The sequence below is a fragment of the Balaenoptera borealis genome (assembly GCF_965194805.1).
Source record: "Balaenoptera borealis genome assembly, chromosome: 4".
Taxonomy (NCBI): domain Eukaryota; kingdom Metazoa; phylum Chordata; class Mammalia; order Artiodactyla; family Balaenopteridae; genus Balaenoptera; species Balaenoptera borealis.
In genome coordinates this window covers 78,750,356-78,765,586 of record NC_138861.1, presented here as the reverse complement: position 1 = coordinate 78,765,586, position 15,231 = coordinate 78,750,356, and the positions used below count along the sequence as shown (strand labels likewise).

General features: G+C 33.6%; 1 protein-coding gene across 11 annotated transcripts in view; it reads right to left on the bottom strand.

The window, feature by feature from the left end:
• Nucleotides 1–15,231, bottom strand: part of FRYL (FRY like transcription coactivator) — a 293,684-nt gene that overhangs the window by 93,318 nt on the left and 185,135 nt on the right. For 9 of the 11 annotated variants that reach the window (XM_082390370.1, XM_082390379.1, XM_082390377.1 and 6 more), the window contains 6 exons: nucleotides 9,270–9,368; nucleotides 8,133–8,234; nucleotides 5,153–5,197; nucleotides 2,572–2,675; nucleotides 2,264–2,372; nucleotides 195–281 (listed from right to left, as the gene is read on the bottom strand). In XM_082390370.1, the coding sequence (XP_082246496.1) occupies nucleotides 195–281; nucleotides 2,264–2,372; nucleotides 2,572–2,675; nucleotides 5,153–5,197; nucleotides 8,133–8,234; nucleotides 9,270–9,368 (546 nt within the window). The remainder of the gene's footprint in view (nucleotides 1–194; nucleotides 282–2,263; nucleotides 2,373–2,571; nucleotides 2,676–5,152; nucleotides 5,198–8,132; nucleotides 8,235–9,269; nucleotides 9,369–15,231) is intronic. The other 2 variants (XM_082390374.1, XM_082390375.1) reach the window with 1 other exon arrangement.

Here is a 15,231-nt window from a genome sequence, read left to right as displayed (position 1 = left end):
AATTTAATATCTAAAGGATGAGTAGGAGTTTACAAGGGAATAACAAGGCCAAAGAAGTAGGAAATAACATTTACCTTAATTTGTCTTTAACTAGAGATTTGAGCCTAAGAGTTCTGATTCCAGAAATTGTGCTTAAGAAAAAAATTTTTTTAATTGTATAGGATAAGTAAATTACTACATTATAATTTTTTTACCTCTGGATTAATGGTGAAAGTTTTGGTAGATTTTCCAACACTGAGAAGATCAAATATTATTTCTTTCATTGCAAAATCCAAACGTTCCTAGAGAAAAAAAAAAAAAAAATCAATAAATCCTTATAACTTTCTACTGCTATGGGCATACCTTGGAGATAATGTGGGTTTTGTTCCAAACCGCAATAAAGCAAAATCAGAATAAAGCAGGTCACACAAATTTTCTGGTTTCCCAGTGCATATAAAAGTTATGTTTATACTATACTGTAGTCTATTAACTGTACAATAGCATTATGCCTAAGAAAGCAATGTACAACCTTAGCTAAAAAATACTTTATTGCTTAAAAAACACTAACCATCATCTAACAACACAGAGTCGCCACAAACCTTCAGTTTGTAAAAAAAGGCAATATCTGCGAAGCACAATAAAGCAAAGCGCAATAGAACAAGGTTCTGCCTGTATAAGTTAGGTATCATGTTAAGAACTATACAAATAATGGCAACAATACAGGTCTGTGCCCACAAGAAGTTCCTGAATCTAGTTGGACAAAAGAAAACTACGTATGAATTAATGTTAAAAGTGTATGATTATAGATAACATGATTTAATTATCAAATGATTGGTTTAATAGCCAAACCAGCAGGATAGAAGTTTTAAACACTCATTTGCCAAACTCATATTCAAGACCTAAGTGAAGGAATTCCCAAAATAATGATAAAAGGAAGTCCCATGACGATAGCAATGAGGCAGGTCTGGAGAGCAGGGAGTTCATACTGGGATAGAAAGAACAGGGCTCCAGGAAGGTAATCTCCAAGGAAAGAAAAGTTAACTAAGAGTAACTGATGTTTGAGAGGAACTCTATAGTTCTGGAGGAGTGCTGGTGTGAGGTGATTAAGCAAAGGGAGTGGGTACGACCCTCGGGGAAGGGATGCAACCAACTAGCAAAAGTTTTCTCAACAACAGATCTAAAGCACAATCTGCTTTCATTCATCTTACTGACACATTTATTCTTATCTAATTATCATTAATTCTGTGCTCCTGTAAATAGAAATGTATTAGTTTTATTTAAATATTCCTTATTTCTTCATTGTCAAAAATAATTACATTACGGGTCATCTTTGTTGTCATAGTTTTAGTTCAAAGAGAACTCAATGAACATTCTGGAACCAAAGCGTTTTTCCCAAATAGAGACGGTAACCCTACCTATGCTTCTCCAGGGCTGATGTCCCAAAAGAGAATGTGACCAGAGCCATGGATTTGCTTACTCAGCCCCCATTTAATCCTCTTCAAATAAACCTTCCTTTACTGCAGAGGCCAGAAAGCTAAAATATTTCCCAGGATGCCTTTGGACAATAGGCTTCAGGATGTGACTGAGACCCAGTCAAGTGATATACTCACGGGAACCCTTGGGAACTGGGGTACGGGAGGAGGAGGGGGAGGACAGGGACAAAGGAATCTATTTTACTGGTGGGGATTGTGGTGGAAACATGATTCTGAAGTGCTTGGGGCACTTCCTAATTTGGCAGGTTTTTGACTGTGGCAGAGGCAGCAGCTTCCTTGGTAGCCCGATGGTGTAGTTTCCTCTGGATTTCCATTTCGGCTAGAATCTGTTTCTTCAGTCCTCTGAGTGATTCTGTGAACGACCTCTATTCCTTAAAAGACCCCTTTGGGTTCAACTAGCTACCACGGACTCTAGTGTCTGTACCTGAGAACCTAGATTAATGCAGGTTATGAAAACAATGTTCCAAAATCTTTCAAGACGCTCAGGAACTAATTAGTAAATAGACAAGAGGAGGATTATGAGACATTTTCTTGACTTTTCCTAAATTAAGTGTCTCCTCCTGTGAGTCTCCTTTCCAAGTGTGTAGATCAATCATCTAAATGTATTTTGCACACACACAAAAATCATTAGCATCATTTATTTTTTACTTTTTAAAGCATACTTTTATTTTTCACTATTCAGTATTAATAAATGTTTTGTTATCATGCTTTTAGATGTGTAACAAATTCTATGACTCTAAGTTACTCTTACAATTTACATGTATATAGGTATTATGAGGTGAGGCACTCACCTGAGCAATGAACTGAATAATCTTCACAAATATATTGAGAGGTGTATCACGAGGAACCACACTACGTGACCCTTTTGGGAAAAGTGCTGACACTATGCTCATAAGACGACTGTAGGGAAAAAAGATTTAGTCATAATGAGAGAATGAAATCAACAAAACATTAGCAAAATATCCTCCCCATCCTTCATAATATGTCAAGATAATTCATATCCCTCCTCAAGGTATTTGTAATGTTAACTAAAATTCATCAGTGTGGCATTTTTTACCAAGATGTTATTTTAAATATACTTTAAAACAAAGGCACTCACCTTTGAGTTACAGTGTTGCTTTCACATTTTATTCTAATTACATAGACCCACAACAATCTATACAAAGATTCCAGTGCAACTCGAGACATTTTAGGATCTTTATTCTGTTTAGAAACAAAAGAGAATAAAAATAAGCTTATTTATCAAAGTACTTGCAATAATTTAAGATCAATTATATTCTCTGTCAACAACTAAAAGCCCCCTCCATTCCCTTCTTTATTCAATCTAAAACAGGTTTAAATATGTAAGTATATATTTGGTATACAGTAAGTACAGAGAGCTCAAAAGCAACCATAAATAAGGAAATTGAGCCGTCCCTTATATTCTCAAAACAAAATACTATTAGTATCTCTAAGAACTCTGAAATTATACACACTTCAACTTACCTGATGGTAAATGGGACACACAACAATACTGACATAATGATGAAAGGATTGCTCATCTTTGCCGTAATTCACTGCAGCTCATACACAGTTAAAATTTGGAACACCAAATGTTGTTACAGATATTTGCACTTATGGAATAATACAAAATATTATTGAGTGATTATACTTCAAAGAAGGAGTACGGAATGGTGGGTTAAGAGCATAGACTCTGAAATTAGGAATGACTGGCCAAACCCCATCCTTGGATCAACTGGTGAAACAGTTTCCTCAGCTCTAAAATGGAGATAACACAGTACCTACCTCACAGATTAAGGGAGTTATTACGTGAAAAGCACTTGGAACACTGCCTGACACATGTTAAGTGCTCAGTAAGTGTCAGGTGTTTACCTTTAATTTTTTAATTTAGAATTAGAACATTATTATTTAAAATCAGCAAAGTATCCATTTCAATCGCAATTTGATCAGCAAACCTTTTCTTCATACTAGCTATTATAAAAAGTGAAGTACTTAAATGACAAGAGACATGTAATGAGATTTAATTGTAAATTTTGAAAATTAGCTACTAATCACCTTTAGTAGGAGAAACTCTGTATACATCTGTTAATTAGTTGTAGGATGCATTTAGTGCTATAAATTAGCATTTATTTAATCTGGTTTGAGAGATTTCTTATTGTTAAACAATTATTTTATATATAACAATGGACAAAAGGGAGTTTTTAAATACTAAGTAATTTACCATTCTATTTTATGTTTTCTCAGACTATAGAATAATAGACATCCACTACGTATGATTAAAAGCAATGCAACAAGATTACCACTGGACATGTTTTTAAAAAAGACAACCACTAGAAAATATAATTTTGTACATCTATGTATATGAAAATCTGATATAATTCAGAATGGAGTATCAACTATTCAGCTGGTCAGAGTCTCAAAGTCAGTCTCTCCCTCTACTGCCAAATCCGCAATTCCAAATTTCAAATACACTCCCCAAGTAGTTTTCTATTAATTTGTTACTAATGTAACTAAAGTAACATATAAAGTTACACACAATATATGTTACTAGTGTAACAACCAAGTTTTTTGTAGTACTTTCTTTTCTATCACTTAAATGCAAGGTCTCAAATATCAAAATATGAGTTCAATTAGTTTTATGTACACTCCAAATAATACTTTCACATAGTTAAATTATCTTTTCAAAATATGAATACTACAAATTAACATATAATAAATTATATAATAGAAATATTTAAGTCCAATTCCACATAAAAATTCTTCTCATATAAATTGTTAATAAAGTATTTGGATTATCTTATCTTATGTGCTGAGGTATCTGGCATGAAATAAAATTTGAATTTCAAACTTTCCAAGATGGACTACTATCTTTTACAAAGCAGACTTATTTTATAATGAACAATTCCAGAAAAGATAAAAAGTGATAAAAATTATATAATTGTTTACTCGGTAACTGCAATGCTGCTATATATCTCTGAATAATGAAAACATCCTAAATTGATCTGATCCTTACACAAAGATACATAATTCCCTAGTTACAATTTTGGTCTAATTTGAATAATCAGATTACATTAATAAAATCCAGTAATATTAACGTATAATACAGTTTTTTAAAATTCTTTTTTCTTTCTTTCTTTCTTTTTTTTTAACGGCAGGTTCTGATTACTTATCTATTTTAAATAATACAGTTTTGGTGTCAGGCAAATATGCTCTCTGGCAGCAATCATTTTAATGTTTCTTCATTTTTTTCCTACTGTGAACAACAACAAAAAAAGATTTGTTTAAAACTCAAACCAGTAGGATTGAAGTTTTAAAGTGTTGCATCAAAATCATATTCAAAATCTGAGCTACTGTCTCCTGAATTTCATTGGAAAATGTTATAAAAAGCATCATTTATAACAGCTAATTTTAATTAAACAGAATATTTTAAAACTGAAGATTATGGTTAAAAATCAACATTCGGTATCACTTCTCTCTCTTAAATTCATCTTCTTGGGACCACATTAATATTAAACTTTCGGTAGAATGTTCCTGCTGTGTGCTGCTCTTCTTTTACAATACGAGAAGCAGACTTAAATAAATACGTTGGACATGCAACGCAGCCATGGGTAAAGGGGGAAAAAAGCCACACTTAAAGGAGATAAAGCAATATTTTACTTTGTAACATCAACACGACTCACCTGGAGTGTTTCTATTTGTTTTCTGATACTGTTGTTAGATGGCATCTAAATAAAGCAATGTGAGACAGCAAACATAAACATGAGATGCAGCACATGCATGTTAGATGAAAATAAGCACAAAACAAGACAGCTCTTCACCAAGGTCTCTATTTAGAAGAAATTTGAAATGTCCAAGACAGTGGCTAGAATCACTGAAGAAAAAAAAATTCTATAATTTGGGCATCATAAGATACATCTACAACACTCAAACTGAGAGAAAATAGATACATTTTTAACTATCTAATTTTTCCTCTACAAGTACTGCATTTGATTTCAGATATGTTTCAATTTTTAAAAGAAAATAAGCATACACTGTAGAAAAAAATATCTAAATTATTTTTACATGGCATCTACTCTTACTCCTCTCTCTCTCTCTCTCAATTATTCTTTAGAAACTTTAAAATCATTTTTCACATAATGACCTTATTTGACATAAAGATTGGGGAATGGGAAACTACCAAATTATGTTTGGGACAAAAACAGCAGATTTAACACTTTCGGTGAAAATAAACTGATGTTCTCTCATGCTATTTATGGACCTACAGACTAATGCCCATTTTTCATGGTCACCAACTTCAGAAACTAGTATGATAATTTTTAAAAAATTGGGCGGTATATTAAAGTGCCTTGAAAATGCATCATATTTATTCTTATGACTCTAGGGAATAATGCCTTTTTACTATCCCAGAATTATAGCCAAAAATATTTTTAAAAATACTCAGTAAAGCAACATTCCTTATAGTACATTAGAAGGTAACATGGTAGACCAGAAAGAGCAAATTTTGTTGAACTGGATGGATTAGATGCAAATCCTATCTCTATCACTTTTTTGGCTCCCTAAACTTGGGTTACTTACTTATCTTCTTTCAGCCTCAGTTATAGTAAGAATTAAATGAGATATTGTACTTAGAGAATCTAGCCTATAATAAATACTAATAAAAATCTATTTTAAGGAGTAGTAGGTCTAATAAATGGAAAAGTGTTACAGATTTTTTTGAACTCAAGAGATTACTTGAATCTCAAAACAAAATCAATTTAGGTAAGACCTTTATCTTGGACCAACTTTGCCTGTATACAAAACAAATAAATGATACCTGTCACAACAGATAATTAGCATAGTTTTTCTCTGAATGCTCGACTCCTTACCTCAACTATGTAGCGTAGCCACAGTATCTAAAACTTAACAAGCAGGAACCAAGTCATAAAATTTCTGCTGAATAGAGCCTTAATGTAAGTTAAAGGTTAATGGTCAAGACAACTATATTCCAAATATTCATGCTAAGTGGCTCTTATCTCCTTTAGCCTGGCAGATTGACACAGCCATTAATGAAAATGGACAATATGCCAGAAATATTTAACAGGAGGTAAGGGTTCAAAGAAAACAGAGCATTTTAAATGAAAGCCTTAAGCCAAAAAAAAAAAAAAAAGTTAAAGTACTGCGAAAGAACTGCAAATATGTTAGGTGGAAACGTGTATATATATAAAAACATTCCAACAAGCAACAGAAAAGTATGAATTGTCATGAAACAAAGCAAACTTCCAGGAACACTTAAATGCGTGTCTTAAAATCTGTTATTAAAAGTTTGAAGAATCATACTACCCAGAAAATGATTAATTCCCTTTCAGTACCTAAATCTGTATGAATTATCAAAATAAGGACAGAAACAATATAATGTACTTAAATAAAACTTATTTTCTGGTTGCATGACATAAAGAATTTAACCAGCTTGATTGGTCCTGGGAATTTTCATAAACAGAGCAAAGAGAATATATCAATTCTCACCCAAATATGAATAACATCAGTGTATGTATATCTAGGAGGAAAATAGCCAAAAATATTTTTCAAAGACATATTTTAGTACACCTTACTAAGAAATCAAAGTATTTTTCAAAATGATATATAAAATCATTAAAAAAAAAGATATATAGGATAATGTTGTCCAGTGAAGCAATCCTGAAGTGAGAAAAAAAAAAGCCAGTCCTATTTCTCACAATATCACGATGAGCTGCAGAGTCAGAGACAACTCATTTAACCTCTCTGTGCCTTGGTTTCATTGTCTTCCAAGTTTAAGTTTTTCAGTCTTAACCCTAACTTAGAGGAATAACAGAAAACGAAATGCCATGTCTACGTGTTTCTATAACATGTAAGCAAATATTCAAATATATTCATTTATGTATCAAAATGGTATTCAAATCAAGCATTCACATGACATGCAGATGAGGAATATTCCCACGTTCTGTGTCAGATATTAACTGTGGTCCTATCCACAGAAGAAAAGAAGATCCTGTTAGATTCTGCCAGCAGAGCATCCTGGGCAGATAATGATCCTTCTGTCTCACAGTTTTGTTTTCAATCCTAAGAGACCGGACATAGATGTGCCAAATAGTGTTAATAACAATTAATTATCCCTTGATTCAAGTCAGAATCATTTCAGGAGCTTTCACATCTATGTGGATCCAGTACCATACTTTTAGATTTGGCTGGGCATACTTAACACTAAATGTGCTTTTACTGATGTTTTATTATCGAGGCTTTTTTCATATTATTCAGACTTGAGCCAACATTACTGAATTTTCTCAAGAGAAAACGCAAAATAAGCATCTGGAGAGTTTTATAAGATTAAACTAATACTCTGAAATTCCAAAGGAATTTATTTATTAACAAATATTGCTAGATCCAAGATAATATAAACAATCATTACAAATGTATAATTTTGCATTCATTAAGACCAACTAAATTTTTAATTAACAGTTTATTCATGTCTATAACATGATTCCCTATAGAAGGAATGAAGTATGTATAAGAAAAGGAATACGTTAAAGTATCACTATTCAAATGAACTATAGTACTAAAAGTTTTATTATATACTCTTCAATGTATATGCATAAGCGAATATACTACAGTCAGTATTTACAGGTCAGAAATGAGATTAAGTCTTACCTTTAAATGTGACAAACAGTTCTGTAGGAAAATATGCCAGTTATTTAAAAAAAACTGTTTTTGACTGACACATAAAAGGCAGGTAATTAATGGATATAGAGCCTATAGGAGACAGAAGAAAGAGAATAACATTTTTATGAAAAAGCACTGGACTTGTAAATTATATTTCATTCATTCTCATAAACAAAAAAAGTTCTATTAGCAGTTTTCCCATTTGTAATCAAAAAAATACGATCTCAGGGAGTAATCTAACAAAGAATGATAAAGGGTAGATTTTCTATAAGAACAATTTCCTGATCTATCACATCTCCCCAAGTGAGAAATGTGCTATTATTTCTCCCTAGACCCATTCCTCCTCTAACCAGTACAGTGGTCCTGGGATCAGAGGACAGACCGGCATTAATGTTGCAGTTTTCTATTCATCAGGTGTGTGACTTCAGGGAGGATACGTTAAAGTGCTCGAAGCCTCACTTTCCTAACATGTAAAGTGGAGAATGCTAATCACACACATGCTATAGGGTTGTGAGGCTTAAAGTAAGACAAAGAATGTAAAGCACTTGGCTCAATGCCTGGCACAACCAGTGTTTATTATTATACCTCTATCTTAAGCGGTCAAGTATTTGTCCAATCCTCCAAACTTTCTCCAAGCTGCATACAAATTTACAGAAAAACCCCTCAAAGTTACTGAAGTGGATGGTGAAATGGGAAAAAAAATGCTTTAAATCTCTGAATAGAAAAGATGTAATTAGACAGACAATAGCTCCTAAATAATCAAATGCTTCAGAATACAATTTATTATAATGTAAAATAAAGGAATTTATGGTTTAATATGAGACTACACTTAACTTTTCCTTTATTCTAATACATAATTTATAGCATCTGTCAAGACAGGTAAATACCTAGAATGAAGTCTGAATAACCTATCAAATACAGAGCTAGTAAAATTAAGAATAGAAAGTTTTGAAAAGAGCAGGAGAAAATAGGTAAAATTTGCCCTTGTGTTACACTTTGGATATTTTACAATTTCAGTTTTTACAATTCTCTTAAAACTCTACTAAAAAAAAAACAACTAAATTCATAAATCAATTACTAAAACTCCTAATTAAACATATGAAAGTTTGAAATGTTTCTCAATACCAATGAATGCTTCTTTCTGGAACTCAGTTCAAAAGTAGTCTGATAAAGCATCTCCACAAAATTTTTCAAGCAGGGAACATTCACTTCATTTTTAACAGCCTAGATAAAAAGATAATACAAAAACAAAGAAAATGGTTACAAGTGTTAGATCAAACTATACAAGGATTACAATAACTTTCTGTAAGGTTTGAAATTAGTCAATAATTCACTGAGTATCTGATGAAGTCCCATAATATACCAAATTACCAAATGTTGAGTAAGTAAGATAAACCGGGTTCCTGCCCTGGGTGAACACGCAGATGAATGTGTGGTATAACAGGAGCTCTAAGAGGAAATTCTCTGTGCTCTTGGAGCACTCAGAAGAGGCCCCAATGGAAAAACTCCACAAGGAAGTAACATCTAAGCTGAATTTGGCATTTCTTTACCTAAAATACTGCAATAGCCTCCCATTTAACCTTTCTGGTCTTATCTCCCACTACTCTGGCCCCCTGCACTAGGATCCAGCCACACTAGCTTCTTTGTTGCTCCTAGAACACATCAAACATGCTCTTGCTTCAGGATGTCTGCACTGGTTCCTTCTGCCTAAGAAGCTCTTCCCCCAAATATAGCATGTCTTACTCCCTTATTCCTTTAGTTTTTGCTCAATCGTCACCATCTCTTTCAAGGTGGTGGTCTTTCCTAATTACTCTATTTAAAATTTCAACTCCCCTGCCCACTTCAAGAATTTTTAGGCCCCTACCCTGCTCTACATTTCTGCACAGTACTTACCACCACATCTGGCATATACTCTTGATACATAATTTTACATACTTGTTTGAGTTTTCTGCACTAGATGTAAGCTCTGTAAGAGCAGGGAGTCTTTCCTACCTTGATCATTGTTGTATTCCCTGTGGACGGAAGAGGCCCTGACACACAGAAAGCACTCAATACATATAATGAATAAATAAGTAGAATCTAACCAGGAAAGGAGGCTGGAGGTTATTTGAGAGGCAAGAATGTTCCAGACAGAAGGAGTTCTATGTGCAGAGGCTGGTGTTATGGATTGAATTGTCCCAAAATTCATATACTGAAGTCCTAACCCCACATACCTCATAATGTGACCTTATATGAAAACAGGTCATTGCAGATATAATTAGTTAAGTTAGAATGAGGTCACATTGAAGTTGGGGCGGGGGCTACTCCAACATGACTGGCGTCCTTAAAAAAGGGGGCGGGGGATGAATAGGGAGACTGGGATTGACATATACACACTATTGATACTAGGTATAAAATAGATAACTAATGAGAACCTACTGTACAGCTCAGGGAACTCTACTCAGTGCTCTGTGGTGACCTAAATGGGAAGGAAATCCAAAAAAGAGGGGATATATGTATACGTATAGCTGTATTGCTGTATAGTAGAAACTAACACAACATTGTAAAGCAACTACACTCCAATAAAAATTAATTTTAAAAAGGTGGGGGGGGGGGGAGAATTTGGACAAAGACATGCACACAAGGATAACACCATGTGAAGATGATGGCAGAGATCAGGGTGATACATCTATAAGACAAGGAAGATCAAAGATTTTCAGTAAACTACCGGAAGTTAGGCAAGAGGCACGGAACAGATCTTCCTCACGGCACTCAGAAAAAAATCAACCTGGCAACACCTTGGTCTTAGACATCTAGCCTCCATAAATGTGAGACAATAAATTTTTGTTGTTTAAGCCACCTAGTTTGTGGTACTTTGTAAGGGCAACCCTAGTAAACAAATAAAATACAAAAGCAAACATGGCATAAAAGAATTAGGCAACACAGTAATAATGGACCACAGTTGAGGGTCTTTCTTCCCACAATCTGCTCCTTTTGATGAGTTACCTTAAAAACCACAACATAATCTCAGATATCTGGCAAAAACAGATTTTTCAGACAAGGGGGAAGCACAAATGACAATTTGGGATGGATACACAGTGTTTCAAACCATTTCTAGGAAAAGAAATTGAAGTACATGCACTAATGATGTACTTCATTAAGCTAAGCTGACATGGTTTTATAAATGATCATCTGTTTTCTTCTTGGCAAAATGAACCTATTTTCACAGTTAAAACTGAGGTGAGAGTGGGGGTGGGGTATTTGACTCAAACTACTTACGAACTTATAGTTCATGACTTCTGTTCGTACTCATTTAAAAAATCTTCAAGTATTTAACTCTAAGTAAATATTCAAAACTGGTCAAAAAAAAATCATGCCAATCTCTACAACTGCTATGTCATTAATATTTTAAATTCTTAATTTTTCTTACAATTCCCTGTCCATCTTTTCTGAACATGTTCTAAAGATAGGACCTGAATACCATAAACCATTCCATATGAACACATAGATCACAAGTCAATTAATTCAATATTTAAAAATAAAAGTCAAAACAGTTACATTTGATTCTCAGTATGAAAATAAATTTCTTCATTTTAAAATATTTTAAATAGAAAAAAACCTGAATAAAGTGAATCTTACTAACTTCCATTTCTAGCCAAGGTGGTGTAAAGGGGGCTAGACTTATTTTACCATCTGAAACAACCAAAAAGGAACAAAATATATGAAATGATACGCAAAATATCATACATCAGTCAACAAAAGAAAGTGACCCCTGAGGAATGGAAAAGAGATGAGCCCTTTGATGGCCCCAGCTTACTGCTGTGTAAGAATTTTCAGGGAAGAAATGAAAGTGTACCATTGTGTATGGTTTTTACACTACACAGGAACAGTATAACATCACTTGAGGTAGACAACGATAAGTTAAAGATGTATACCATAAACAATAAAATGACAAAACAATCAGATATAGCTAATAAGCCAACAAAGGAGATAAAAGAATCACAAAAATATTCAATTAATCCAAAAAAATAGTAGAAAAAGGAAACAAAGAACAGATGGGAAAATTAAAAATATAATCAGAAGATGACAGATTTAAAATAACTGTATCAATAATCATATCAAATGTATGTGGTGCCCAATTAAAAGGCAGAGATTGTCAGACTGGATAAAAAAGCAAGAACCAACCATATCCTGCCTACAAAAATATATATATATATATATTTTTTTTTTTTTTTAAATATAAAAACACAAGTAGATTAAAAGGAAAAAATGGAAAAAGATATACTACCCTTATACAATCAAAAGGAAGCAGGAGTGGCTATATTACTATCAGACAAAGTAGATTTCAGAGCAAAGAATATTATCAGAGATAAGGAAGGTTTCACAATGATAATGGTGTTAATTAAAGAGGATATACAATCCTAAACATACATGTGTTTCATGATAGAGCTTAAACATACAGCAAGCAAAAATTGACAGAACTGCACAGAGAAATAGTTGATCAGATTTCAATACTCCTCTCTCAGTAGTTGATAGAACAAGTAGAGAGGAAATCAGCAGAGTTGAAGAACACTATTAACCAATTTGCCCTAATTGATATTCATACAACACTCTATCCAACAGCAGTATACATAGTCTTTTCAAGTGCACATGGAACATTCATCAAAATAAATGATATTCTGGCCCAAAAAACAAATTTCAATGCATCTAATGGGATTCAAGCATACCAAATACGTTCTGCAACCACAAATTAAAAATGAATAACCTGAAGATCTCTGGAAAATCCCCAAATGTTTAGACATTAAATAAAATGCTTCTAAATAACCCGTGGATTTCAAAAAGGACAGCAGAAAGTATTTTGAGCTTTATGAAAATGAAAACACAAGATATCAGAATTTGTGGGCTGCCACTGTAGAACTACTTAGAGGGAAATATATAGCATTAAGTGCTTATATTAGAAAAGAGAAAAGGTCTTGATGACCTCAGCTTCCACCTTAAGAAACTAGGGGGGAAAAAAAGAGCAAATATAGAGAAAGTAGAAGAAAAATAATAAAAATCCAAGTAGAAATGAGTTAAATAGAAAACTGAAAAATAGAGAACATCAATAAAGTCAAAAGCTGGTTCTTTGAGAAGATCAATACAATCAATAAACTTCTAGCCAGACAGATCAGGAAAAAAGGAGAAAAGTCACAAACTACCAGTATTTGGAATGCAAGAGGTCACTACAGATCCTATAGCTATTTAAAGAAATTAAGGGAATATTATGACCAACTTTACAACAATAAATTGGATAATTCACACAAAATGGGCAAACTCCTTAGAAAGACGTGAAAGCGTACTCAAGAAGAAATAGTCTGAGCAGCCCTATGCATTTTGAAGAAAATTATCTGGTAGTTAAAAAGCTTGCCACAAGAAAAATCCCAGGCCAGGTGGCTTTATTGGTGAATTCTACTCAACTCCAAAGGAAGACGTAGAGCCAATTCTGCACAAACTTCTTCAACATTAACTTGTTACTAAAAACAAAGACATTGCAAGAAAACCACAGACCAACAGCCCCCATGAAGATAGATAAGTGCAAAAATTCTCAAAAGAAAAAAACCTAGCAAATGAAATCTAACAATATATTAAAAAAATCTTATCATGATCAAGAGGAGTTTAACCCCAGGAATATATGGTTGATCCAACATTTGAAAAATCAATCAATGTAATTCACCATATTAATGAACAAAATAGAAAAACTATATGATTACTTCAGTAGACAGAGAAAAAAAAGCATTTAACAAAATCCAACATTCATTCCTGAAAAAAACTCTTAACAAACTAGGAATGGAAATAAATTTCCTCAATATGATAAAAGGCATCTATGAAAAATCTACAGGTAACATCATACTTATTGGTAAAAGACTGATGACTTTAGCCCTAAGATGTGAATGGCGTCTGTTCTCATCACTTCTATTTATCCTTGTACTGAGAGTCCTAGCCAGTGCAATAAGGCAAAAATAAAATATGCACACTGGGGCTTCCCTGGTGGCACAGTGGTTAAGAATCCGCCTGCCAATGCAGGGGACATGGGTTCGAGCCCTGGTCCAGGAAGATCCCACATGCCTCTGAGCAACTAAGCCCATGCGCCACAACTACTGAGCCTGAGCTCTAGAGCCTGTGAGCCACAACTACTGAGCCCACGCACCACAACTACTGAAGCCCGTGCGCCTAGAGCCCATGCTCTGCGACAAGAGAAGCCACTGCGATGAGAAGCCCACACACCGCAACGAAGAGTAGCCACTGCTCACCGCAACTAGAGAAAGCCCGTGTGCAGCAACGAAGACCCACGCAGCCAAAAAAAAAAAAAAAAAAAAAATGCACATTGAAAAGTATTTTGAGCACCTGGAAAATGAAATTTTAAAACAATGCCATTTACAGTAGCATAAAAATATGAAATGCCTAGGGCTAAATTTAACAAAATATATTCGAGACCTGTACACTGAAAACTACCAAACACTGTTGACAGAAAATAAAGACCTAAGTAAAAGGAGAGAAACTACGTTCATGAATTGCAAGAATCAATATTAAGATGTCTGTCCTCCCAATTTATTGACTAATTTAATCCAATCCCAGTCAAATCCCACTAGATTTTTTTTAATGGACTAGGTGATTCTAAAATTTATATGTAAATGCAGTAGACCTAGAAGAGCCAAAATTTTTTTGAAAAAACTTAAAGTTGAAAGATGTATACTACCTGCCTTCTAACTTACTACAGTAATTAACACAGTATACCATTGTTGTAAGAATATACACACAGATCATTGGAACAGAATAGAGTCAGAAAAAGACCCACACAAATAAGAGTCAATTGAATTTTTTGACAGAGGAACTAATGTACTTAGAAAGAGCTGTCAACAAACAGGTGAAACGGTACAGGAACAACTGGATGCTATTTGCAAAAACAAAAAGAATTAAACAAAACAAAACAAAATTTCAATCCATACCTCATACCATATACAAAATTAACTCAAAATAGATCACTGACCTAAAAGTAAATCCTGAAACTGAAATATAGAAAAACTTTGTTACCCTGGGTTAGGCAAAGACTTCATAGGTACGATACCAA